At 43.0% G+C, this 27,579-nt stretch overlaps 1 protein-coding gene across 1 annotated transcript; it reads right to left on the bottom strand.

The window, feature by feature from the left end:
* Positions 1 to 21,790: 21,790 nt before the first annotated feature.
* foxg1b (forkhead box G1b) lies at positions 21,791 to 26,106 on the bottom strand. Its single transcript, XM_086258707.1, has one exon. The coding sequence runs from the start codon at positions 25,731 to 25,733 to the stop codon at positions 24,552 to 24,554; it is 1,182 nt and encodes a 393-aa protein (XP_086114833.1). The 5' UTR covers positions 25,734 to 26,106; the 3' UTR covers positions 21,791 to 24,551.
* Positions 26,107 to 27,579: the final 1,473 nt, after the last annotated feature.

The raw sequence follows: 27,579 nt of genomic DNA, 5'->3' as shown, positions 1-27,579 counted from the left end.
CATGTTCTCCTGCTTCATCCACCTTCTCATGTCGGTTTCTGTGTGTAAAAGTGAAACAAAACCTTTTTAATATTACAGAATAGGCCGATGTTCATGGCCATGATTCAATTATTCAACATTTAATCGTTATAATAAAACTTGAACATGTGAAGAGGGGAGATGCAGGAGGGAAAGAGGAAGACCTCAGATGATGGAGGCAGATGACCTGCGAGTGAAAAATCCACAATTTCGACCACATTTGTGAATAAACAGCAGAAATGTTCAATTTGAGAAGCTAGAAGCAGAGAATCTAACGTCCCCTCACGACTTTACGCTCAGCCAAAAACCCAAATCTGTTGGTCAAATACAGTTTCCACGTCCCGCTGCCTCCTCTGTGGAGAGCTTCTCCTTCATCACCCTCACCATCCTTCAGCAGCTGTGAAACAGACCGCCATGTTTCCAGCAGTCCTTTCTGAGAAAGTTCCCAATAATCTGGAACAAACGGGATGAAACCGTTCAAGGATTAGTTTGGACGTTTAGCACTGGTAGGGTTTTGGTGTTCCAGCGTGATTCACTGTAGCTGACAGCGTGAGGGAGTGCTCCTGATGTGACGACAGGTTCAGTCTTGAAAATGTTCATATTGTGACTCAGTGAAACCGTTGCGTGTCCTCTGTTGGAGCCGCTCGGTTGTGGAAACGTCCGTGGACGTCGTAGCATGTCGGCCTGTCTGTCCCGGCAGTCTGATTGGTTACATGATAAAGAAAGGTGAATTATTACTGGAGGATTATAAAAGGATGAGGAGACAGACACAAACACGTCATGATGCACACGAGTGTAAAACCTGTTCGACAGCAGGAAATACAAATCAGCTGTTTTAGTGATCCAGGAGGAGTTTCTCCTGCTTTAGTTCCTGGTTTTACCGTCTTGTTCATGTTTTTGTGGGTTTCACCTTTTTGATTTTACCTGCCTACCTCAGCATCCTGCAGCTGGGTCCTCTACACGACCTCTGACCTCCATGTAACACGTCAGGTTCTGCCACTGACGTCTCCTGATGCTTTCAGTCAGACAGCAGCAGCTGATTCCACTTTGCTTCCACGTGGAGATTAAAGAGTTAAAGAAAGAAGGAGAAGAGCTTTCGGTTGGACTTTGGAAGGAAAAGATGGAAACCTGTTTGACGCTGATGGTTCAGAAACACTTTGGCGACGGTGTCCGAGCGAGCCGAGGTGACGTGAGGTGAAACTTTAACAGTGGCGGGGCTGAGCGGCGCAGAGGGATGACAGGATCTATCAGACGGTGGTGTAGCGAACATTTACTGTGGGTCTGCTGCTTTCGTGGGATTTACTGAGAGTGAGACAAATACACAATATCAGCAGACATCAGAATCAGCCTTTAAAACTCATGTTTAATCCGATTTCACAGATTTGCAGACAGGAAACAAAAAACGCCCCCCCGCGCTCGCTGCCACCTGAAACCTCGGACAGTTTCAGATCCAAATGTGAAAAAAGCCTCTCCGACCTGCGGCGTGTTTCTGAGGAAGCGTTACCTGCGCCTGTCTCTCGGCCTGTCCGTCTAACTCTTGGGCAGGTTGTCCGTCTGACTGCCTGCCTGTTTAAATCTCGCCGTCCGATCGCTGCACACACCTGTCTGTCTCTCTGTCTCTTTGACTGACCGGCCGTCTGCCCGGCTTGACGCTTTCTTCTCGTTTCTGTCTCTTCGCTCTTCCCTCCCTGCCTGTCTGAGCCCCGCCGGCCCGTCCGTCTGTCCGTCGGCGGACAGTTAAAATCCGGCCTCGCCTTCCCTCCTGAACTCTTCGGCTTTTGGGGCGTAAAAATCAGAGAAAGTCGTCTGAACTTTTGCTCTCGACTCGTCTGAAACTGTCCAGTGTTCTCGCAGTTTCCCCTCATTCTGAGTGGAGCTGTGAAGATTTCTATTTGTCCGTTTGAGGTGTTTTCTGAGTGAAACTCTGACCTTTGACCTCCTGCTTGTAAAGCTGGAGCCCTGCAGCTTTTTGTGCTTCCCTTTCAGAGGAGGGTGTCGGGGAAGGAAACGGAGATTAAACCCGGACAAACGAAGGTGGTTTTAAAGAAACAACAGAGTTAATCGGCGGAGAATGAATCCTTTCCTCCCGCTTTTAGCTACTCTGTGAGGTACCAGCTATAATCCGAGTTGGTTGAGGCGACATCCATCACTTTTCACCTCCTCTCTGATGGAGGAAGTGGGTTAAAAATGGCTGACGTCTCAGGAGAGGGTCAGCTGGAGGGAAGGCGGCTGACTTTAACTGTAAGTCTGGAAAACCTGCAGACGTTTGCATGAATGCAGACGGTCACAAGACGGGAAGGAAAGAACGATGGAGGGCGAGGAACGTGCAGCAAACACACGGTCGAGATGAAGCACGCATAGGTAATAGAGCGTGAAGCCACGAGGTGAGGATGAAGAGCGGGTCAGGATCGCCCGCCTTCCTCCACCTCCTGTGTTTTCTTGTTTCATAGTAGGAAAGGAAAGCTGGGGGGAGGGAGGCCGGGCTGCAGAAAGCGAGTGACGGTTCGGAGGGAGGGAGCAGGGGGCGGAGTCAGAGGGGAAACTGGCACTTGGGTGGACCACTCAGGCGGCGGCGCTCCACGAAAAAAGAGAAAAAATGCCTGAAATCCTGCAGAAGATTGAGATAATTCTAATTAGAAGTGACTCTGCGTGCCAGTGATCCATGCAGACGATTAGTGTTGTCACGAAACGCTGCGGACGCTACTGAGCATGCTCGGTAAGTCGGGCAGCCCCCACATCGACAGGCTGTTTGGCGAAGGGAACGGAAGGTCACGTCGCAGCAGCAAGCGCTCCCTCAGCACGCTCAGGGTTGCCTAGATTCTGCACGCGATCTTCACCGGGGGGCGGGGTGAGAGCGGCGCCGCGGCTGCCCGGGTCAGAGCTTCTTTTTTTTTCCTGCGTTGTTTGTTTGAAAATACTGCAGAACAGTTTTGCTGCGTTTTGGCTGCTGTGCAAGTCGATGCCCTTAAAAAAGCCCACTGAGAGTTCAAGGCCATAGGTCGCTGCCAAAACCCGACGACCGCCGCGTGAGCGATTCAACTCCAACGAATGAAAGCTCGAAAGAAAACACGGCTGGCAGAAAAAACCAAACTGACGTGTCGAAGCCGCTCAAACGCGCGTTTAACCTTTTTGCTTTAGGAAACGAACCCCTGAAAACTTTTCATAGTGACACGAAGATTAAAAGTGACGCAGAACGAGCAACTTTAAGTGTCAAAACAACCAAACGCGATCTTGAAAGAACCAAAGTGAAGTCTAAAATCTCCCAGATTAGGAGTTTAAAGACCGAATTTAAGGTTCACGGGAGCCTAATCGTGCCATTAGAGCAGGTCTGAGGTGTTAAATTTAGAGATTCGAGGACTCCAGGATGTTTGGTACAATCACAGCTCGTTAAAGCAATTTATGGCCTTTTGTTAATCCTTTAAAAGAAATCAGTTATCTTATTTTCTCTTTACTGTTCCAACATCTTCTGATCATAACAAACTAACTACGAAAATGTGCAAACGATTAAAACCAGAAGAAACATGTGTTAGAATATTGACGACAAAAGGAAAATTTGATGTTTGATGAGCAGAAACCTGCTTCTTCTTTACTGTTTTGCAACAGTAACAGAAATGAGTATAAATGAGACAATATGTGTAAATACTGAGTATCAAAAAACGACTGAGTGGGTATTTTTTCATCATGTTGTGAGCAAGTGAGTCATTTGTCAAAACACAGGAGCAGGAAGTTATTTAAAGCCGCGTCTTAATGGGGTTAAAGTGTGTTGGTGCTGTTTTACATTCGTATGTGTGCGATGGAGGGGGGTTGGCTGCTCTACATTCCTGTTGTGTGCTGTAAAGTCTAAAATCAGCTCTGAACGTTTCTCTGCAGAAGACCAAGAACAGTCACACAGGACGTCTTTGTCTTCATTCAAAATCACATTTAATGGCAAAATTGTATTAGATGTATAAAAAAATGAGGTTCCTTATTATTATTTCCATTTATGCAAAGACTCGCAGGCTTTTCTCCGGTTTAGTTCCCGTTTCCTTTTTGGTTAAAAGAAAGTTAAACTTCAAAAATTTTAAACGTAATTAAAAAACAAAACAAAACAGAAACTTAACTTTTTTATTTTATTTTTATTTATTTATTTTTATTATTATTATTTTGTTACTTTTGTAATAAAAATTACAAAATGTTTTGCAACAATCACAATTTCTGCCATAAAATATATTTTTAAATTTTAAATAAATGTACACATTTGTAAATTTTGTGTACATAACATTTAAACTGTTAAAGTTTTATGTTGCAGATTAATGTTTTTTAACTTCATTAACATTTACATGTTTTTTAAATACCTGTTTCACCAACAGCTATGAAAAAGTCAAACAAATGTGAAACATTTCAGTAACAAATATTCTGTGTTTATACAGTAACCTCCTGATATCTGTGGATATAGCTGAGTACAGGTAAAACTGTTGTTTTTCCACAATGACTGAACATCTGCAGGTGGAGATGTGCCAGGCTCCGCCCACAAAAACAATAAATAAATAAATAAATAAATGAGGTTAAAAGTGAAAAGGTTAAAATGAGCGTTTGTTTTAAAATCAGCATTTTCACAAAGTTGGTTTATTTTTTTATATTCTATTTTTTATATTTTATATTCTTTTATATATTTTATTTTTTTGTTTCACCAAAAGCAACTTTTTAAATATTCAAATTTCAAAATGAAAATCAGAATAAAACAAAAATAATTTTTGAACCATTTCATTTCTTTCAGACCTGAGATTGTTACAGACATGATTTTTTCTTTTTCTCCATTTGATTTTACCTGCTGCATTCACACAGTGCTGCCTTCACTTGCTGCTTGGAAATCACCACATCCTGACAGCCAGAATCGTTGGTGTCTAATCAAACAAACCGATACTTCCAGTTCTTTTTAAACCCTGAAACGCGTTTATGATTCAGAATAACTTGTGTTGAAGTTTATTTCCTCCAGCTCTGACTTTTCTTTCCTGATTCTGAAGATATTTTGAGACATGACATAAAAGACTAAAACCATCTGAAGCTGTTACTTTTTTAAGTTTATGGATATCTTTACACATACGAAAAGTATTAAATACAAAATTCAGTTTAAAGAAGTTACTTTTTGCAACAAAATTTCATCACTTCAGAAATAACTTCTATGTATGCAAATTAGACTAAAAACTGTCTCCTCAATACGTCAGCATGTGTTCACCTGAAACAAATCAAAGTATCATAGCGGTGCTTTCTTACCAGCACGCCTCCTCCTCGTGTCCTTGTGGCGTTTCTCATCCTCGGGGGGTGTTGTCATCTTTTAAAAAGCTGCACACCCATCCGGGTGTTTGCAGCTCTGCACACGTCAGTCATAAACAACAACAACGATGTGGCACAACCTGTTAGCGTTAGCTGTTAGCTGTCCGTCTCAGTGCTCGTGTTAATGACGACGAGCTCGACCTGAGGTGGGTCTGTGCTCACATGACCCGCTGACGCTATAAAGGTCGTTTGAGGGTTTTAATCATTCGCTTTAATTTTAAATAAATCTGAGATCATAAACTCTGCTTCTAATTCTGCAAAACCCACTCATGAAAACTGTGGATTATTTTCTTCTTCGGTTGGAGCCGTTTTACTTCAAAAATATTCGCTACAAAGAAACAACAGTCCATTTTACAGGTGATTCTAGTGTGTAAGAGCAACAACGTAACAATGAGTCTGATGTAACAGATTCTATTTAAGAGAGTAACAGTAATCTGGAAAAAGTAACAATAGTGTAAAAAAGTAACAACCCTCTGAAAAAGTAACAAAGTCAAACAAATAATGGTCAGTTTGAACTTTAATACTTTAATATTTGAACTTTAACTTTAATACTCTGAAAATAATACACAACATTATCTGAAGTCAAAGTTAAAATCTTAACAAAGACAAAATATTAGAAACCAAACACAGATGCTGAATGTGGGTCTTAAACAACAGCCGTAAATCGTTAATGATGGTTTGGTTTCTGAAGTTCAAAGTAAAACGATTATTAATCTAAAACGACTCGATTGGCTTTCTTCTCTAACCTGAAACATCAGACTCGCTCAGTGTGGGACCAAAGTTTGTTTTCTTGTAGTTTTCATCATGTGAAAAACATGTAAATGATTTGATGAAAGACAGTAAAATAACCTGATACGTTAACGAGGCTCAAACCAAAACCACCCGAAGCTGGAAATGAGAAAACTTTGGTTGTTGAATCCCAGCTCAGCAGCTCATCCTGTACAATAAGGTTTCTCTCACTCTTTGTTAATAGAATCCATTTTCTTTTTCTTTCCTCATTTTTGTTTGAACTCACAGACTTGACGGCGTCTCGTCCTCCACCCTGAAGCTCGCCGCCTCTCCGAGCTGAAGCATCGAATGAGTGAAATTCAGTGTTAACAACCTGTGATGAGCTTTGTTTAGCAGCGACCCGATCGGTGACCCTTTACACTCCAGCTCTGCGGCTTGTTAGATGCCACTTAGAAGGCCGCTGACCAGAATGACCCTCAGTGCGGACGCACACCTCCAGAGTACACCATCTGACGCCCGCGCAGAGGGGGACTCGGGATGAAGCCCAAAGCATTTTTCTACTGATTTGTATTTAGTCTCTGTGTTTCAGGCAGTCTGTGTCGTGTCGTCTGTGTTCCCACCCTCCATGTTTTCACAGCCAGTCTTTGTATTCGTAGTCATGGTTTTCTGTGTCTTCATAGTTTATCATAGTATCAGTTTCCCAGTTTAGTTATAGTTTAGTTTTGTCACTGCGTTTCTGCCTTGTTTGAACTCCTTGTCATTCAGCCACAATAAAGGCTCGCTTTTCGTTCGAACTCAGTTTCGTGTCCTCCACACACTCTCCACACGGTCTGCCACTGCGGATCGTGACATTTTGTCTGGTAATAAAGTTAAAGATCAATCTGTAAGTTTGGATGATTTCCATCAAAATAATCAAAGTTAGATTCTAATAATAGCGGGAAAAAGAAAGAAATCATTATCCAGTGACTCAGTGTAACAGCAACAATAATAGTAATCATACTGCAGTAACAGTTTTGGGTTTTTTCATATTTCTTGTTCGGTTTATGAGATCGTGGCTTCTCGTTTGTTGGTCTCATTTTTGTGGCTCTTTGATGTTTTTAATTTGGCCGATCTGAGGTCCAGATTGTTGTAATACTCAAACTTTGAGTCGCTTCCTATAAAATTCCTCATGTTTTCTCCCTTTGCTCCACGTCGGAGGTGACTGCCACGCCGGCTCGTGTTTGACCTCAGGCACAAATTGATTTTGGACTTTTCTCTTTGTAAATCAATACGGAGTAAATTATATGTCTTCTGCGTCCGTCTGAAATAAAGGGACTGAGCTAAGACCCTTTGCTTTGCTTTGCTTGTGCTTCTCTTAGCAAAGTTTTAGGACTTTGCCGTGATGGCGCTGACGCACAGAGCCGACTTTACCATGAGGAAAACAAACACTGACGTCACTTAGTCATCGAGACGTTCACTGCATTGGACGCTGAAGCTCGTCGTGTAGACAAAAGCACATAAAGTGAATTCCATTTACGGACGGCTAAATGATTTTGACAAACTGTAAACATCATATCTCGGGGATTTTGTTAAGCGTATCACCATCAGGATTTAAGAAACGCGTCGTAACACTCGAGCAAATAAAGCACCAACATTTAATGTGAGAGATGTTAAATGTGGAGAAAGACCAGCGAACATGGACCGAACAGCGACGTCATCTATCGGGTCAAAACTGCTCACAGGCACAAAACTGAAACTAGATGAAGGATGTTGATGCTGTTTCCATGTACAGCAAAGCAGAAATATCAATCGTGTTATAGCAACGAAGAAACGAAACACATGCATCTTTTTTTAAATAAACCGTTGTGAACATCTACTCCTCGTAGCAGATAGCGTGATAGCACGCCGTCAGTTAGCGTGAGGCGTGAGTTCAGGTGTTTGAGCAGCGCTACACTTGGTAGCTTTTCCTTCTTACAGCTTTTACACACCGAAAGTTTAAAATCTGTGCAAATATTTTGTGTGTTCCAGTTTTCAAACTCACGCACTCTTGATGCAGCCGTTCACTCTGACGGCGTCATTTTGCCGGATGAATTTGCAGAATTTATTTTTCGAGTTTGTCGATTTCTCGAAAAAACAGGTCTGACCAGTCGCACCACTGACAACATGTGGACTTGTAACACAAAACGCACACGGTTACTGAACACACAGTGACATGGAAACAGTCAAATAATCTGTTTTACCTCAAACACACAGTGTTGGTCAAGTTACTTGAAAAAAGTAATCAGTAACTAATTACCGATTACTTCCCCCAAAAAGTAATCCCGTTACTTTACTGATTACTTATTTTCAAAAGTAATTAATTACATAGTTACTTTTTAAAAACACGATTTACAACCTGAATAGGTGATAAAGCGATAGATCTTTCAGCCCAATTCTACTTTTTCTGCATAATCCATCATACAAAATGTAATCAAATGGAAAAGTCTCTTTTTAAAACTTGTTTTATTAGTTTTAATCTTTTAACTTTATGCATCAAGCAAAAATTTAATTATATGCAACATTCTCTGACTGGAAGAAATTAGTTTAACATTTAAAGCTATTTTCTGCACATTCCAGCACATAAAATAAAATATTTTTTGTGTTTACACTCACTCTTTCAAATAGATGCAAGTAAAACACAGCAGAAAATGAATAAAGTCAAAGACTCAGCGGTCCTGTTGCTCTATTTTCACCTGTAAAGCAGGAGTGGGGTAGGCGGAGGTTTACCCTGGTGCAGGTGTGCTGCGGTCAGTTGAAGAATCGCGAGTTTCTCTGTGAGTTTCCCATCACGTCGTAGCTACTCGGTGCTTGTCGGAAGTTTAGGGGTTTTTTCGCTGTAAAAAGTTTTCTTCCCACGCACAGCGGACACTAATGTTTTTGTCACTTTTTATGGAATCAAACTCAAAGTAAGGTCAGTACTTCCACGCTTTAAACGCTGCACGCTCATACTCTCTCCCACAATCAATATGTGATCCATTGTTGATCTGCACACAGCTGTTGTCACTAACGTCGCACTCGCTTACGTCACTGTCATGAGACATTCTCGCAAAAAAAATCACGGTTTTAGTAACGCAGTAACGCAGCGTTCCTACGGGAAAGTAACGGTAATCTAATTACCGATTTTGCAATAGTACTTACTTTACTCGTTACTTGAAAAAAGTAATCAGATTACAGTAACGCGTTACTGCCCATCTCTGGACACACAGCTAAACGCTGCTGCGGGTCAGTCGCCTCTCTGAAATGACTATCAGAGGCCCAAACTGAGCCACTGACGTCCTGAAAAGCACAAAAGCCTCAAATCCTGGATCAAACCGTGAAATTCTGCCTGATGCTGCTGAGGAATCTGTTTCTTCTTTCTCTCGTTCAGTCTCATCAGGACCAGCTCATCGTGGCTTCATGTCAACTCCATGTTTTGCATTTGAAGAATTTTCCTCAGAAACACAACGCGTTCGATGTGTGTGCATGTCGCACGGCAAGTTTGAATCTCAAAAATGTGAAAATCCCTTCCTCACAGACAATATCTGATTCTGCTGTAGTTGATAAAAACGTGACGTAAATGAGTTCTTTAGCACAAACTTTCTCTCACTACAAAGCCAGACACGGATTCGTGAAGTATATTCAGCTGATGGCAAACTCTCCTCTCTGAGGTCGGTGTTTTCAATCATCGGTCAGTGGGCTGTTTGCCGATGTCGTGCCAAGTATCCACCACAGAATTTGTTTCCTCTGCGTCGGCAGCACACACTGGGCTCTCCAAATCACAGACAAGCAGTGTCCCACATTCTTGACTTTTAGTCCACAAACACCTCCAAAGTGTCAGGACTTATTACTCCTGACACTTTGGAGGCTTTAGCTCTTTATAGAGTAAAGCTACAGGAGGATGCAAATAATTATCAGGCACAATGTCCTCGGTTTATTGGAATAATCCTGTCGTGAGAACGTGGTGTAGTAATACAGGTGGTGCTCATGCCACAGCTCCTTGATGGACTCTACAACTACAACTCTCACCAGTGGCTGCTCCCTACAGCATTCACACATCGTCATAACACATTTTTCATTGTGGTTTTCATTGTCTGTCTCTCGCCCTCGCTCTTCTCCCTCTGTGTCCTGGTGTGTGTTTCTCGTACTTCCTGTTTTAGTTTGACAGCCTCTTGTCCTGCATGTATCATGTTCATCTTTGTTCCCCAGGTGTTTCCGATCTGTCCAGCGCCGCCGTCTCCATCATCCTCCGGCTGTGTTCTGCCCGGTTACTGTATCTCAGTTTAGGTTTCCTGTCTTTCTTGGTTCATTCTCTTGGTAATTCAGCAAAAAAGTTGTGTTTTAGTTAAAATGCCTATGAGTCTGCATGTTGGGCCCGATCCTCTCCTGCCTCGCACCATTAAAGATATCTGTTGATGTTCTGAATGTGCAGGAAGCTTTGAACTTCTGAGCTATTAAAATCCAGGGGTTATTATTTTTGACCAGGTACCACAGATATGCACATTTAAGGAAATTACTTTCCTAAGCAAAAACATAGATATAAATAATTTCAATTTCTGTAGCACAAATTTTGACAGCTGTAGAATGGTGCTTTATAAAGTAAGACTACAATAGTGGAGAAAAAACCCAACTATCAGATGATGCTGGGAGCAGCATTTTGGTGATGTGGGGAGGAAGAGACCTCCAGTAAACCCCAGGATGGAGCAGTAAGGGTTAGGGGAAGAGAAGAGAGAAAGTAGCCTGATCAGACAGAATTATCAGCTTTTTTACTCAAATTAATGCGTAAAAATTCACCAGGATGCAGGAAAACTGCAAAAACCCTCCATTCATGTGTCCCCTCAGTGCTCAGACAGAGCTTACAGTTTGCTGCTACAGAGAAGAACAACAGTGTCTGTGTTTCACTGTCTGACTTTTATTTGCTCAAACTGACAACGATGGACTAAAGATGTGATATTCCACCTCCCAACTGTGGGTTGAAATAACAGACAGCAGACGTGTGGAAGTCGCCTTTCCTTCATTAACCCATATTTATTGCCTGTGCAGCAGCTCGTTCAGTGGAAAGAAAGCGGAGGAGCCTCAAGCTTTAAGGAGACGATTTCTGTTTCAGTCCAAGCAGCTCGACTTTGTTTCAAACATACACGTTACCCAGAGGACGTCAGCTCTCGGTCGTTACAGCCGCGCAGCTGCACGTCAGCACTTTCAGAGTCTGCAGCAGGGAAAGTCTGAGTGTGTAATATGTCAGCCTATATGTTGTGCTGTTCACACTGTGCCCTGAGCAGTTTTCATTATGCAGCCTGTGCACAGCTCTGACTGTCGAGGACTAAAGACGTTGTGGAGGTTCAGCCTTCATAGATTTACTCACACATAGTTCCTGTGTGGACTGCATCCTCAACGCTGCCGCTCGTCGATCGTCCGCCCGCTTCGCGCTCAGTGTTTCTGTTTTCGCAGACACTGTGTGGTAAATAAAGGGCAGCAGAGCGTGGCAGAAACTAGACACCAAAGTAGACGCTGTTTGAAACCTTGTCTCACTTTTTAAATTTTCATCACACACTTTGTAGTCAGCTGCCAGCATCACGTCCCCCGGTGACGCCTCCAGCCTCCAGCGCTGATATTTACTAACAGACGGCACAACGTGTCGGGTAATTAAAGATGCAGGATGGATGACGTGACCGGGTCTACTCAGCAACGAGCAGATGTTTTACCTCAAAGGAGTTTTGTCTCATATTTCCAAACTTGAAGTGAAAAACTTTATGTTCTGACCACTTCATGAACTTCCCAAAATCTCAAAAACCTTCCACCAAATCAGAAAAATAATCTTCATCTTTTTCACAGAGCACTCTCCCAATGTGATGCCGCTCACTTGAGTTTAATTCAACCCGAGGACAGTGAGGAAGAATGCTGGGAAACAGCACATGAACAGCACGCCGGTATCAGCAGGATCCAGAGTAATGAGCATCAAATGTCACTTACTGAAAATCAGTCATCGGTGCAGCAGCGATCTTCAGTCTGAGCTCAACGAATGAGAACTTTAGTTTTGTTTCCGGTCACATTGATCCTCTGTTTGTGGATCAAACCAGCAGCTTATCTGATCGTTTCCTCGCCTTTGCCTCTGCGAATTTCACACAAAATCACTGACACTCGCTAAAATTTGTCACTCCCGACTCTTCACATGCTGATTCTTGGTCAGGACCTCTTGGCATCACAGTTTAACCTCTTTAGTGTCATTTTTACAACTTGCAGTCCAGCAGGCTTCAACAGAACTCCCCAAAGATTTGAAATAAACTGAACCAAATGTTTTTCTCAGTGCCATCGCTGACTCTACAGAGGAGACTGAGGAGAAGCTTGTTGCAGACTTTAGATGTTTGCAGTTTAACTTGTGGCGTGAATTATATTCAGATTTATTTATACAGTGCCTAATCACAAAAACAGATTGCCTCAAGGCGCTTTATTTTGTAGGGTAAAGACCCGCAGAAATACAAAGAAAACAGAGAAAACCCCAACAATCATATGAGCAAGTGCTTTGGTGACAGTGGGAAAGAAAAACTCCCTTTTAACAGGAAGAAACCTCCAGCAGATCCAGGCTCAGGGAGGGGCGGGGCCATCTGCTGAAGCAGGAAGTTAGCGGCCGTCCAGGTCTTTATGTCTTTAAGACATTCCTGCAGTTTAACTCATTGGTGTGTGTTATCTGGCTTCATGGACAGATAGAGCTGGGTGTCATCTGCATAGCAGTGTAAATGTATGCTATGTCTTCTAATGATGCTGCCTAAGGGAAACATGTATGATGTAAACAGGATGAAGCTGCAGGTACTTCAGCCTCTTAACATCTCAGGATCTCGAACTTTCCACTTCAAGTGAAACATGTAAACGTGTTAATGATGTCCAGCGTTGTTACTGTAACGTCTGCATGTCTGTACATTTCATGTTTTGCAGAGACGAAGCGTGGACTGGCGTGTTGATTTCACACTTAGTTGTGATCCCGGGTTGTGTAGTTATATTATGTATTTGAACATTTTTTTAAACAGAATAACCGACTTCAGATGTGAAAGTGTTGATTTAGAACTGTTAACCAAATGCAACAAAATATTTTAATACATGTTTTTATCAAATATATTTACTTAATTTTCTTACATCTACTGTTTTAGGAGCAAAAAATATAATTTACAATGTACAATACAGGAATTGTATTAAACAGTTTGCATCAAGTCTAATTTCCTGCAGGACTTCGTGCTGCTGAGTGCGTCTGTCCTGAAGGGTTTTCTGGATCCGTCAGGCGTGAACGGGCGAGCAGCAGAGACGTCTGCCGGCTCGTGTTTTGATATCTGAAACCGTCGCTATCAAACAGATTACGGGCAGAAATACCTGATGTGACGGCAGACAAAAGAGAATCAGGTATTAACACGTGTGACATCAAACCCGAGAGGCTGAGAGCTGAAGACGATTACAGGCTCCAGCCTTCAACACAAAACTGTTTGTTGCATTTATGTAGAGATGTTTGCTACTTGTTGTCCTCGGACAGGACTGGCCATCATTAGAGACCCACGCTGTGTTTATTTCAGTCACACATGTTCCACTGTCATGATCAAATGTAGGCACTGTGACAGAAGCAAGTTTTATTAACAGAAATCAGAAGCAGAGTGCTATACGTGGGACAGTCACAGGTTACAGGTGCGCACTGAGGTGGCGAAGCATTGGATGGGACGAGCTACAAGCTTGGAGAGTCTACTGCAGTGGAGAGCGATCGGACAGGTGAGTTTATTTTTTAGGGTTGAAGGAAACAACAACAGCAGATGAACACAGGAGGAAGAAGAACTCAGGTAAATACCAAGAACATGTAGTTAAGGATGAAAGCAGGTAGAGCCTAAACTCATTACTACTGTGTTAGTACTAACGATCTGTACGACAGAGACGGTCCTTAAATACTCAGCAGGTGAGCTGATGGGCGTGGCAGGACTTTACAGACGTGGCAGTAACAAAGCAGAGGCTCACCAAGCTGCTCCAGATACGACGGGACCTCGCTGCCTGCTCTGCATTCAAAGAAACGTGGCGGTAATTAGCCGCCATTGCTTTGGTTCGGTCAGTTTGAAGGTTACTCAAAAGAAAAGTTCTGCATGAAAATGACATTTTTACCAGATGTGGTGAAACAGATGTTTGACCACATGTCAGTTCACAGCTGGATCCAGGAATCTGTGGAAGGGTTTGTGTATTCTGAGATTAGGCAACATGTCCTCAAAAATACTGAAATGATCCGTCCCAGTCCCAGACTGGTTTCTCTGACACTAACCACAGCTGTCTGTGTCAAACTGCCCGACCGGTGAACTGACGGAGGGACGCCTCGTGCTAATGTCGGAGATGCTGTGAAGTATGTCCCTCCCTGGCAGGGACCTCACATCTGTATCTGTCCGCTGTGACTGGATCAGTCTGTTTGTGGAGAATTGCAGACACATTATTAACAGCTCAAAAACAGGATGAAGGCTGTTTGAGAAGGAGTCACCTCCCCGCCGCCGCAGAGCGAGGCGCTGACACTTCCTGTCTGGGACCTCATTGATCCCATCGATGAAGAGGAGCGGCTGATTAGCGCTAAGACGCTCGCAGCTTTGATTAGACTGCAGTTATCATTGTTCAGACAAACTGGATGATTCAGGGGATTTAAGTTTGTTTTAACTGATTCAACTCTGGTTGAACTTTAAACTTTAAACTGCTTTTAAGCTTCCCGTTAAATTGGATTGAAGCTCTGGGAGGTGTGACCTCTGACCTCTGGCTTCCTTATTATTGGTTTCTTGAGATGTCTTCGTCTTCCTCACACAAAGAAACCTGAAGACTTTAAACAGCATCTTTCAAATCGTCACGCTGAAGAAAATCTGAACTGTTTTATCGACACATTTACAGTTTGTTTGTTTTTTAATCATTTATCTCCCTTTAATGACTCATCATGTGTAACTCTGGCTATAAATAAGCTAATAACCGAACCCACCTTCATGTTTCTGCTGTCACTGATAAATATCGCTTCTCTGCACCTGAATGTGTCTTTTCAGACTTTTATTTTAAACCAAATGCCAGAAAAGTTTTCCCTCTGTGTTTGATCACTTAGAGAATCACGCGCCCACAGAAACCATGCAGGCTGGGATCGGCTCGCTCAGGTTAACACGCTGCCACTGGCTCGTGTGAACATCTGATCTCCTGCTTTGCACCAGTATAACAAAAAACCACAGCAGCCGTGCAGAGAGGCTGAAGGAGCATCGAGTTGGGAAGAGGAAGAGTTACATCGGACCCAAAGCATTCAGCTGTGTCCAGGAACACGAGTGAAACTCACTTTCGTGTAACTGCGCATTCGCCATCGCAGCCTACGGTGACTGCGATTGGCTCGTTTGGTACCGACGTTTTCTCCTACACGTGTCACGCTCGTGTAAATGAACCGTAACATCACGGAGACTGGACCCTGTGGTGGAGGAGAAGGTTAAGCTGATGGTTCATGAAGATTTCGGATGAGATTCGCTGGACGGCCTGGATGACAGGCAGCCTGAGAGGGGGAACACAGTGAAGCTGATTGGCTCAGAGAACTCAGGCAGAGAGTTTATTGGTTAAAAAAAGTGTCGTAATAAAGCAGAACAGAACTAACGAAGCAAAGCTGGAATGATGGCAGAAGAGATCTTCCTCATTGAGCTTAATTAAAATCTTCATCTCTATGTGAGGCTCGTGGCACCACGCCTGCAAAGGTGGATGTTTCAGTCTGTAAACCTGGAAAAAACGCCGGCCGATAAATAATCCCATTTCATTTTGGAAATATTTCACAAAGCAGCGTGAAACTCTGCTGCTCATCATTTTTTTCCATAATTATCTTTATTTGAGCTGAAAGAGTCGATCAGATCAGAGCGAGGATAAGCAAAGGTTGCTTGACTCTGAAACTTCAAAATAAAAGCCTGTCATTTAGCTTTGATTCTTTGAGGGAGTAAAAGATTTGAAATGGAGCTTATAGGTTTCATCTGATGCTGTTTTAGATTTTCTTTGTGTGTTTGAGCCGTGAAGGCTGTGAATACCTTTGAGTCACAGTAATCCACCTGCATGAGGGCCGTCTGTCCGTCTGTCAGCTTAAATCCTGCTCAGCTCCAGTTTCAGCAACATGTTCACTCGATCACACTCTTCAGCACTTCAGCAGTGCGACCAGGTTCAGATCAGAAATAACTGAAAGGAAGGTCTGATGTGTTCTTTTTGCACTTTATCTTTCAGGACACGGTTATCTCAGCCCACAGCAGCAGGCTGAAAAACCATCTGAGATAATGTGAGTGTGAAATCCTGGATACATTTGTTCATGTTTGAACTTCACTGTTGAATCATGTAGGTGCACATCTGCAACCCAACGGCTCCTCGACAACACGAACATCGGTGATGCAAACTCTGCGTCTCTCACATCCTGGATCAAAGACATGACAGCCAACACTGAGGAGGTCAAAGGTCAGTCTGCATGCTTTAGTCATCTCATCAACCCAGCTGCAGCTCCTGACAGCTCAGTATTGTCAGTGTTGGAAGGAGGTGACTGTGCGTGACTCACTGGAACAAACCGTCAGAGTGAGGAGCTCCAAAATCAAAATCAGCTGAGAGGAATCTGCAGGTTCTGATCTACACGATGGAAAAATCTTACATGCTGATAATTAATTTTCTGGCATCATAACTTTGTAAAGTCACAATTACACATTTGTACCAGTAAGCCCACCTCTGTCCTTTAAGTCACTTCCTGTCTTATTTTGAAGGGGTGTTTCTCCTCCTTTGTGGTTCCGCGCCCGGTCCTCGTTACTTTGAGGCCCTGGACACTGAGAGTTTCCCATGGCTTGGGATAAGGACCCTGGATGTTGCACAGCTGTAGGCGGACTGGGACAGGGAAGCGTCTCACTCTCTGTGAGGAACCTTCAGGAATGGTGACGCTGTTTGTCCAGATATCTGATTGGTCAGTAGGGGGTTCGTACCTGCGCTCCTTTTACCTGGAACATAAAGAGTTCTGCAGCAGGCATAAGAAGTGAGCCCAACAGCATCACTGAAACCAGAGTTAAACCTGACGTTAGCCGGGTAAGCTTTCGTGTTACTGATACACTGATACGACCCAACAGGAAGTGTGTGCTCTGCCACCAATCCTACACCAGCTCTGGTTCTGGGGAGTCTTTTACTGATTCGGGACCTGTGAGTGTGTCAGTGTGTGTTGGGTGTGACATCACTCGCTCAGGCACAATTACATCTCATTAGGCACCCTCCTCCTCCTAGCCCCCCCCCCCCGGGGGCCGTCCCAGCTGCCAGAACAAGTGAGCAGACCAAAGTGCTGCGCTGACCTAAATTCTCCCAGAGAGACTCCTCTTAAAGCTGCAGGGACACAGACGCACTCTGAGACAGGAAGTCAGAGACCGAGACTTCCTCCGTCTCAGATGTGTTTAAGGATGAAATACTTCTGAGGACAGGAAACACCTAAACACCTGTCCGAAGAGCCCATAAATCAAAGAAGAGAAGCCTTTTCTCTGATAGCAGTGAAACATGAAATACACTAAAACCCACATTTGTGTGTCAGTCGGCCTTTTTGACTTCATCTGATGTGTGAAATTCTCACGAAATCTAATCCACTGATTCAGGTTCCCAAAGAAAAACAGCCGTGTCACTTTTATTTCCTCACACCTGTTCAGGTGTCCACACAGACACAATGTCCACTCTGAGTGGAAGCGATCATTTTGATCATCACATTACTTTTGTTTCAGTTCATTGCTGGGTTAAGTTTGCACATCAGATTTGTTTGGTTTTATGGCCCCGAACTACTTTCTAAGATTTTACTGCTGAAGGAGGTCGAGGAGAACTAAGCATGTGACACAATGAGCAGGAGAGCGTGGGGGGGGGGGGGGGCAGGCGAGGAGGCCATGCTGCAAGTCGGCTACGAGCTAAGCTAAGCTAGCGAAACAGTAAAGACAGTGAGTGAAAACTTTAGCTTTAAATCAGGTAGTGAGTACACAGAGAGTGTGCTTCAGAAGCACGTGAAGATTATACTATGAAATAACAGGTTATCTATAAGCTTTTAATTAGATATCTATGCAGATAAGCTACACAAAACACCACTGTGTGTTGGAACAGGAACAGGAAGTGATACTCTAGCGCAGAGAGAGCGAACACCACCAATTTAATTTACACAGTGAGGTTTGGGCACCAAATGTTTGAGTCTGCTTGTTTACTCTAAAAATCTAATATTTCATAAACGTGGATTTTTGATCTGTTGAAAGTCTCACTTTAACTCAGACACTAAGTCCCGTCTCCTCAACTGCAGCACGGACATTTTGGTTTCAACATATTTGCTTCCACATCACATGTGACATGTTTGTACAAACATCTTTGATATTAACGTTTGTGATTTTCTTCTGTTGCTTCTTCTTTTATATCATTGTAAAAGGAGATTAACACAAACTGTTTCCTCAACCTAACCAATGATGTTTAAATCAGACTAAATAAAACTCAGAAGATAATGGATCCATGTGAGAGTTAAACTCCAGTTTTCTGGTTGAAGTCTCGCAGATTTATCATCATCTCGACTTCGTCGGTTAAACTGTTAGTGGGCGACGGTAAACAGGGTCAACACTAAAAACAACCCACAGACGGATCTAGAGTCCACGCTAATACTACCTGATGCTGTCACACACACATCTGACAATCCTAGTTCCTGATTGGTCTAACCTCTCGGTGGTCAACGGTAATAACACCCCCCCAAATCCTGACGGACACAGTTCCCTCACCCGACTCTGCAGCTTACAGATTGCAGGAGTGCATAAAACGGAGCAGTTTGGGGTCATTATTTTTGTTACTGTTACCATCATGACTGGTGCACATAACTTGGTTTCTCAGTGCTTATAGTAACTTGAGATTCATTTATTGAGTTTATTTCATTGTCCTGACTGTAGTCTGGGCACCTGGCTGATTAACATACAGGTGGCCGCATGTCTGTTTTTGGTGTTTGTCTTGATTTTGTCATCTTTACTGAAAAACTAACATTTTGTAGTTTGTTTGTTTTTTTAATCAGTTACAGACTTTAAAGGAACAGAGTATCTACGGGTCCTCAAAAAGCAACAGAAGGTCATAAACATCATCTTAAATTCAGTTTGCATGGCTCTGAAATGCTTTCAGTCACTTTATTTAAATCAAAAGATTTACAGCTCGATTGGCTGTGATTTAAAAGAGGTGATGGTAACAGTTGGCTAATAAGATCCGTTAGCTAACCATTGTTGCTCACATCAAATAAAAACATTAATATATAAAAATGCCCAGGTGACTTACACCCAGCAGGCCTCCGGGTTAACAATGCGATAGTGAAGATGATGAAGGAGGCCACGTTAGCTTTTACGTCTATAAAACGTTTCTACTCTAACTCAGGACTCACAGTGTGTTTTTTAATCACAGGCCTACCTACGTTCACTCTCACACTCCAGTGGAGGCATCAGGGGTCACTCGAGGTTCAGCGTTTTGCCCAAGGACACTTTGCACACAACCCACTCGACCCTCTGATCCCCCTCTGCCCCCAAAGCACAACAACCAATGACAGCAAGCATAACTCGGAATAAAGGTGGAAAAATGCTAACAAGGCAAACTTTGCTGTGTGTGGATGCTATTTCAAATTTACTGATTTAATTTAAACTCAGACCACTGAAAAAGTGTAATATTGATCTCATTCACTGAGTTTGTTCTTAAATTTCACTTTTAACAGTGTAAAAAAACAAGCGTTGAACTTATCCACAGGTATGAGATATGTGGATATAAAAGGAAAAATAACAATACTGTAAATCTACTGTGATCCGGAGATGGCTCAGGCTAAATGCTGGACTATCATAATATCACTATTACGATTATTGTGGCAAAAATAATTCATGATAAATGTATTTTTACAATATCACAATAATTAAAACATATAAACTGCTTTGTTGTGTTGTGTCTCGTTTTGTGTTGTTTGTAACAAAAAAGAAAAAATTACATGTTATTACTGTGTATTAATAATGTTTAATTTATAATAATAAAAGTTTAGTAAAGTGAGGATTAACTTTACAAAAGTGTACAAAAAGAAGAATGACTATTATTTTTTTAAAACATCACAATACAAAAAGAATTTACAAAAACATTATTGTGATTTTTTTTTAGTGCAAAAGTCAAATTCATCTTTAACTTCATTGTTTGTGTCTAATTTGGAACAAAAACCCTCCAAAAACAAATAAAAAGAATTCACAGCAACAACATTATTGTTTGTGTTATAAAAAATTATCTTCAAAATTAGATTTTTATCTTAAACCTGAAACGTCTTTACCAATAACAATAACACGACACTACAATTATTGCAAAATAACTTATTCTAATGATATTATTGTGACACAAAATATCACCGTAGTGTTAATCTTTACCTTTATTATGTGTTTTTTTTCTCCGTTTGTTTTGGAAAAGTGTAACACTACAAAAAGTCACAATAATTTTATAAGGTCGTCTCAGTAAAGCCGACATTTAATCCCTTTAAACAAATGTTATTCTGTTAACCTGCTGAGCTTCATTCTTTTCTCCATTATAATAATTTTGATATTGCTCAGTGAATTTCAGGTTCTGAGAAAATAAAATGTTTCACAGCTGCAAAAATAAACACAAAGATTAGAATCTACATTTACACTCACGTCTGAATTCTGTTACATTTTTATTTTAAACATCCATAAAACACTAAATCTGCTTTAATCAAACTCCCATTTACATTTGAATTTCCTCTCATTTTAGTCTTTTTTTTTCTGAGTACAGCTGAATGAGCGGCTGAACACACACACACACACACACACACACACACACACACACACACACACACACACACACATCATGTGACTTTCGACTCAGCAAAGCCCAGGCTGTGTGTAAACTGACTGGATGCACTTTTTCAGACTGAACTCAAACAACAGAGAAGAAAACAAATCATAAAGCAGCTGAAATAAACCTGGAATCATCAAATCATGAAAACTGGCCTGTTCAAAGTAAAAGTTATGGAGCTAAAGAGTCAGTTTGAAAACCCTCCTGTTGACATCAGTGTTAACACAGAGCTGTGAAGGAGCCTCCGCGCAGCCGAGAAAACAGAAGAAAGAAATGTATAAATATGTGAGTGTGAAGGCCAAACGTTCAAAATGAAAGAGGTAGAAAGACACAATAATATTATTAATGACCATATATCTATATATATATTTATCTATATATAAAATTATCTATATTACTGCAAGTAAACCTGTTTTTTTCAGACTTTATGCACAAAACGTTAAACATTTCTGGAAAAACCGTGGGGACAAAAAAATCATAGAAACATAAATTAGGCCAATAAACAGGCCTCATAATAACCCTAAAGGAACCAAAACGGTCAAATAAGTCACAATACAACTAAAAACTGCAGTTAGCATGACTAAATCATTTATCAAATAATCAATTTAATACTAATATCAAATAAAAATATCTTCCAAAAGCTCCCATGTGATAAATGCACACCTGACTTATGATTTAGTAAATAAAAATATAAAAAATAAATAAAATATGCAATTCACTATGGAGCAAATCAAAGTCTCATAAAAGTTTAAAGAAATGAAAAACAATAAAAACAGCACGTCAACTGAAACAGAAATTCATTCACAGCCTCAGTGACGCGTCTGTGTGCGCACTTTGAATAAAAACTTATTGCTTTGTGATGTTTGCACACATCATCAGGCAGAAACTCTGCTTCAGGTTATTTCATCCTTTTTAATCAAGTTTAGTTTCTCTGGAAAAATAAAACACAGACAGCAAAGAAACAGACATTACAGACTTTGTACAACTGAGTGATGTCTAACTACAAAAGTGCAAAAAAAGAATAAAAACCAAACAAATCCCCAAAAATCAAAAACAATTTTTACAAACCCAGAATGAAAAAAGTGACAGAGAGAAAAACCGAGCCGACAGTTTCCCCCAAAGTTTCCCCACAGACAGACCTGCAGTGTGTGTGTGTGTGTGTGTGTGTGTGTGTGTGTGTGTGTGTGTGTGTGTGTGTGTGTGTGTGTGTGTGTGTGAAGGTCAGCGTCTTCTGAGCTGCATGAGGCTTTTATTTCACCGAGGTTACATAAGTTTATATGTTTGCACTGTAAAAAGTAACAATAAAAAACAAAGTTGGCGATGTGGGGGGGGGGGGGTGGCTTCCTGTTTCCTGTGTGCGCACTCAGCTGTTTGAAGGATCCAACCTGCAGCTCATTTACACTCAAAATTCTAAATTCTGTTTATTTTACAATAAAAGCCCAGATGTGAAACATTATGATCCATATGTTTGCTTCCTGTTTTGAAACGTTCTCACTTGGATTTATTTCCTTTTTTTCTCTCTTTTCTGAAATTAACACCACGTTTATATTCGACTTTTAAAATGATCACCAGCATTTTGTTGCATTTTATTTTTGAAAAACTGCTTTTACTTGGATCCACCTGAGATCTGAGGATCAATACCACAGTGATCGGGACTGATTGTCAAACGCTGCTCACGTTTAAAGTGAAGAATCGGCGGTTAGATTAAAAATAATTTCTCTTGATTAAAAATGTTTAAAAGTGTCAAACTCGCTCCTTTTTTCCTTTTGTTGGTTTACGTTGTTTTATTTTGTGAGCTAAAATATTTTAGAAACATATTTACTGAGGAAATTGAATCAAATCACATCTGTATATAATAATACGTCCACGTGGCTCCGGTGGAAAGACATTAGCTTTTTTTTTTTTTTAAATATAAAAAAGTCATAAAGAATAAAATTTTGGACCATGTGTTCGACTAAAGTCACAAAAAATACTTTAAAATATTTTTCCAAATAACAAAAATGTGCAAAAACCTGGATTTTAATATATAAAGTTTTTTACATTTATTTTCCACATCAGCTTTTATTTTCACTAAAGCCTCCCTGTAGCGTGTGTGTGTGTGTGTGTGTGTGTGTGTGTGTGTGTGTGTGTGTGTGTGTGTGTGTGTGTGTGTGTGTGTGTGTCATCTTAAATGTTAAATATATGCCCCTCCCTTCCTGCTGAGGTCAGCTGACCAACATTTTCCACATGAGAAACTTTCTGATGACTTTATTTCTCCGCAGAATATTTTTTAAAAAATAAGTTGCATATATATGATTTCAGTTGGCCTGAAGCATCTCCAGTTTCATTGATTGTCATGCACGTTTTTAACTCTTCCCACGCCTCCGACTCCTCTGACTATTAAATTATTCGTTTTTTTAATGGCTGTCTCCTAAAGGTAACATAAAGTGACTCCATGGCTGTGAGGACGCTCTGATTTTCGTTCATTTCATTATTTTAAACTCTTCTCTAATCAAAGAGAAAATAAACATTAGAAAAGAAAAAAATCTGGTGAAAAAAGTTTTTCATATGACCAAAGCTACATGTAAATAGGCCTTTATGTGTGTGCGTGTGTGTGTGAGGGCCTGATGCTTGTTGGAGCCCCTTAAAAGGAAAGAAAATAGTCCCAGCAGCAGCACAGAGGCCTCAAGCCTCCGCGGGTCACTTAAAAATGTTCTCCAGGAACCAGAGCGGGTCAGCGGGCCAGAAAAAAAGCGAGAAGACGGCAGAGAAAGTTAAAAGAAGAAGAAGAGGGGCTGTGCGGCGGCCCTGAGCGCACATGCGCAGGAGCTTTTACGCTCATTCAGGCCTTTACGCACAAACACACACACACAGCAAAATAAACGGAGTGAACAGTCTGCGTGTTGATGCTGAACAAAAAAACGTGTTTGCATAATTTCAGCTGAAGAGTTTGTTCCAAAAACATTTACACACTTTTCTGGATTTAGTGATCACGAAGGCCGAAAAATACATCGAATTATTTTTGGAAGGAAACTCTTCACACAGAGCGGCTTTAACACCATTATTTAATCGCATTGTTCTAATTCAGAGGTCAAACCTGAGATATGATTTGTAGGCTTCTGCTTCCTCTCAAAAACCCTGATCGTTTCCAATTTTAAGGCTTTGTTCACGTGTTTTTCCTCCCAGTAAAACACAAAATAAAAGTTTTGATTGTCTCGTTTTTTTCCTCCTCGATTGTCTCAAAATTCATAAATAATTATTAACCCTGTCGTATTTCCAGCCCCACCCCTCGTTTTCCTTAATACTGAAGCGCAAACACTGACGAATAGAATTTAAATACAATAAATACAAAACATAAATAAACGACAAACAAAGTACTGAAAATCTTTGTACAAGATATAAATAGTTTGAAATATACTTATAGCGTTACCTTTGGCAAGTCTAGTTTACAGTTGGACGACCGGCGGTAACAAAAGTTTCTCCCTTTTAAAGTAAAGATGAAGCCGAGCTGTGCATCGCACTCCGTGTGGCCAGAAGTCTCGCTTCATTTATGGATTCATACACACATTTCTGATGTTTACCACTTTCTATTTGCCCTTAACGTGACGTCTGTGCGTCCTCGTCCCGGCGCAGTCCACGAAGCCAGGGTGTGTGGGTGGGTGTGCGTGGGGGGGTCAGTTTAGGAACGCGTTAGGGGTCACCCTCTTTTGGTGGGACAGCACCCCGGGGAACCCCGCGGACACACCGGGGGAGAAGGCCGGTAGCGAGCTGTTTCTGAGCGAGTCCGAGAGCAGCGCCTGTGGGGAGCCGCCGAAGCCCGGAGCGCCCTGCGGGAGGTGAGGAGGCGGCGGAGGAGCCGCGGGCGGCGGGCCGCCTCCCCCCCCCGGCGGGGCCGCCGAGTGCTGGCTCCCTGACACGAAGTATCCTGGCTGACCGGACAGCAGCCCGACCGGCGACGAGCTCATCCCGTAACTGTTCGTCAGGCCCAGCGGCAGCGAGCGGCCCAGCTCCCCGTTACTCAGCTGCTCCACGGCGGGCAGCAGCGAGCCGTAGCCGGCCGCCTGGTTCAGGAAGCCGGCGGACGAGCCGTTGTAGTGCGGGTGATGGTGGTGGTGGTGCAGGGACAGGAACGGGGACAGCTGCCAGTACAGCGGGTTGCTGCTCCGCTCGTTGATGCCCAGCCCGAGAGGAGCGAAGCGCAACCCGCGCTTCATCGCCAGCTTGCCCCGAGAGGTGGCGGAGCGCCGGCGGAGCTTCCCGGTGGTCCCGCCGATGAACACGTCGTCGCTGCTCGGGTCCAGCATCCAGTAGTTGCCCTTGCCCGGGTCGTCGTAGTGCCGAGGCACCTTGACGAAGCACTTATTGAGGCTGAGGTTGTGCCGGATGGAGTTCTGCCAGCCCTGCTTGTGCTCTCGGTAGTACGGGAAGTTCTTCATGATGAACTCGTAGATGCCGTTGAGCGTGAGCCGCTTCTCGGGGCTCTGCCGGATGGCCATCATGATCAGCGCGTTGTAGCTGAACGGAGGCTTGTCATACTTCCCGTTTTTGCCGCCGCCGGTGTTCTGCTCCGGTGTCGCCTTGCCGCCGTCCCCTCCTCCGCCTCCCCCTCCGTCCCCCTCCTCTTCCTCCGGCTCCTCCTTGCCAGGTTTCTCCGGCTCTAGAAGCGTGGAGGCCGCAGAGTCCACCTCCGGGGGGTCCAGAGACTTCTCGCAGTCGGAGCCCGGGGAGAGACACGGGGCTCCGTGGATCGCGACCGTCGCGGAGTCCGCACGCTCGCACTTGGAGGGCAGCAGGAGGCTCTTGATGCTGAAGGAGGAGGACCGGTGCACGGTCGGCGGGTCTTTTACATCCTCCATGCCCGGTGGCGGCTCTCCCGACAAAACCAGGAATAAATAATAAAAAAAAATGAACAACCACAACAACAACTCCGAGGTCCTCCACCTCCGTGATCCGAGAGAGAGACAGAGAGGAGAGAGAAAGGAGGCTCAGGATGAGAGACGCATGGATGGAGAGAGAGAGAGAGAGAGGGGGAGGGAGAGAGAGGGAGAGAGCGTGGCGTGGATGTGGAGAAATTAGTAATTAAGGAGGTTCCGACGACATCACGGAGAGGAGGAGCTTCTCCAACTTGGTGATTTTGTCAACAAATCCTCTTTTCTCCTCCTCTCGCTCTCCGCGCGCCTCCGTCTCCAAACCTCCGACCTTTCCTGTCTCGAGCCTCACAAACCTGTCACTTCATCTGCTCCCCTTTAATCTCTCTCTCCCCATCGTTCCATATTTACGCGCGCGCGCACAGTTCCCTCCACCTCTTGTGTGTGCGCCAAGCCCGTGCGTAAAAGCGCACGTCCGCTTATGGGTGTGCGCGTGCGTAAAAGCGCACGGGCAGTCGGGGCTTTGTTTTCTCGGCGACAATAATAGTTTGAATTCATGTCGGCAAACATGGCGCGTGCACGCACAGTGTGTGTTTGCGCGCGTGCGTCTGTGTGTTTGGGGATGGAGAGGAGGAGGGCACCGAGAGAAGCGCCATTGTCTCCTAATAAAAATCATCGTGTCGGCAGTAACACGCACACACAGCAGAGGCGGCGGGTCTCACGCTGGAGCCAGAGCGCCTCCTGTCGGCAGCAGGCGGGACTGATCCATGTGAACAGTTGCTTCCGGTGTCAGTTTGTGTGCAGCAGACAGAGCAGTTTGAGCGACCATCAGAGGGGAGATTTAAAAAGAACGCACTGAATTTACCTTCTCAGTTTACAGGTCATTACATGCAAAACACTTTATTCAAACAAGCTGTCAACATGTAAAAATAATTTACAATTTCAGACATTTTCACTCTTGTGAAGCATTTTTAACAACAAAGATCGGTTCTCCATTTAATTTTTTAAACTACGCCCCTGCAATATTTGGAATTTCCTAAAGCAGAAACTCTTTTCACACAGAAGGTTGTTCTTTTTTAGGGTTTTTAAAATAACATTTCTATAGTAGACAGTGGGGAAAAAATGTAATTGTTTATTAAGTACTTATTTCTTTGGTAAAGTATGTGTGGCTGTGGAGGAGACATTTGTCAGCAGGAAAACTCATAGGAATACAGTTAAAAGTCCAAAAGCTTTCCTAAACATTTTCCAAAGCGCTCCGGTTGTGTCTTTGCCCGGCTCATGGGCCCCGGGCCTTATATTTTGCACCCTAGTGTCCACTGGGTCAGACTGGAAACTTTGGCACGTTTGTTGAAGCCTGCCTGCATCGGTGGTGTCTAACATGTGGCTCTGGAGCCAGATTCCGGCCCAGCTGATCGTTTTTTAAGTGTTTTTGTTGTTTGAGTCCAGCTTTTGTTTTGGGGTGTTTTGTTTTGTTTTTTTGTCGTTGAGGTTTTTGCTCCCTGTGTTTTTATTGGCCGCCAGTTCCTGCTTCTTGTGTTTTTTGTTCTTTGCAGTCATCAGGATGTTTTAATGGTATGACTGCAGACTAGCAGAGCGTATGGTGACAGTAAAGCTTATCTTATCTCTTCTTCGTCCTCTTGCTTTATTTTGATCATGCTTTTGTCCGTGTGTCTCTCGTGCTTCTACTTCCTGTCTTTCGTTTCACCTTTTGTTTTTCTGGTCCACATTCCAGCCTCTCAGCAGACTTAATCCATCAGTCCAGCTTGAAAGAACTTGTAGTGAATTTGTTCCCCTCAGTTGAAGGAGCTGATCCCAATTTGACCCCCTCTGACTG

This window comes from Aulonocara sp. 'chitande type north' Nkhata Bay, linkage group LG13 (assembly GCF_057382095.1).
Source record: "Aulonocara sp. 'chitande type north' Nkhata Bay isolate Kocher_YH1m ecotype deep benthic linkage group LG13, A_spYH_male_GT1.1, whole genome shotgun sequence".
Classification (NCBI taxonomy): domain Eukaryota; kingdom Metazoa; phylum Chordata; class Actinopteri; order Cichliformes; family Cichlidae; genus Aulonocara; species Aulonocara sp. 'chitande type north' Nkhata Bay.
Note: the sequence above shows the minus strand (reverse complement) of the source record. Positions and strands in the feature narration are given on the sequence as shown.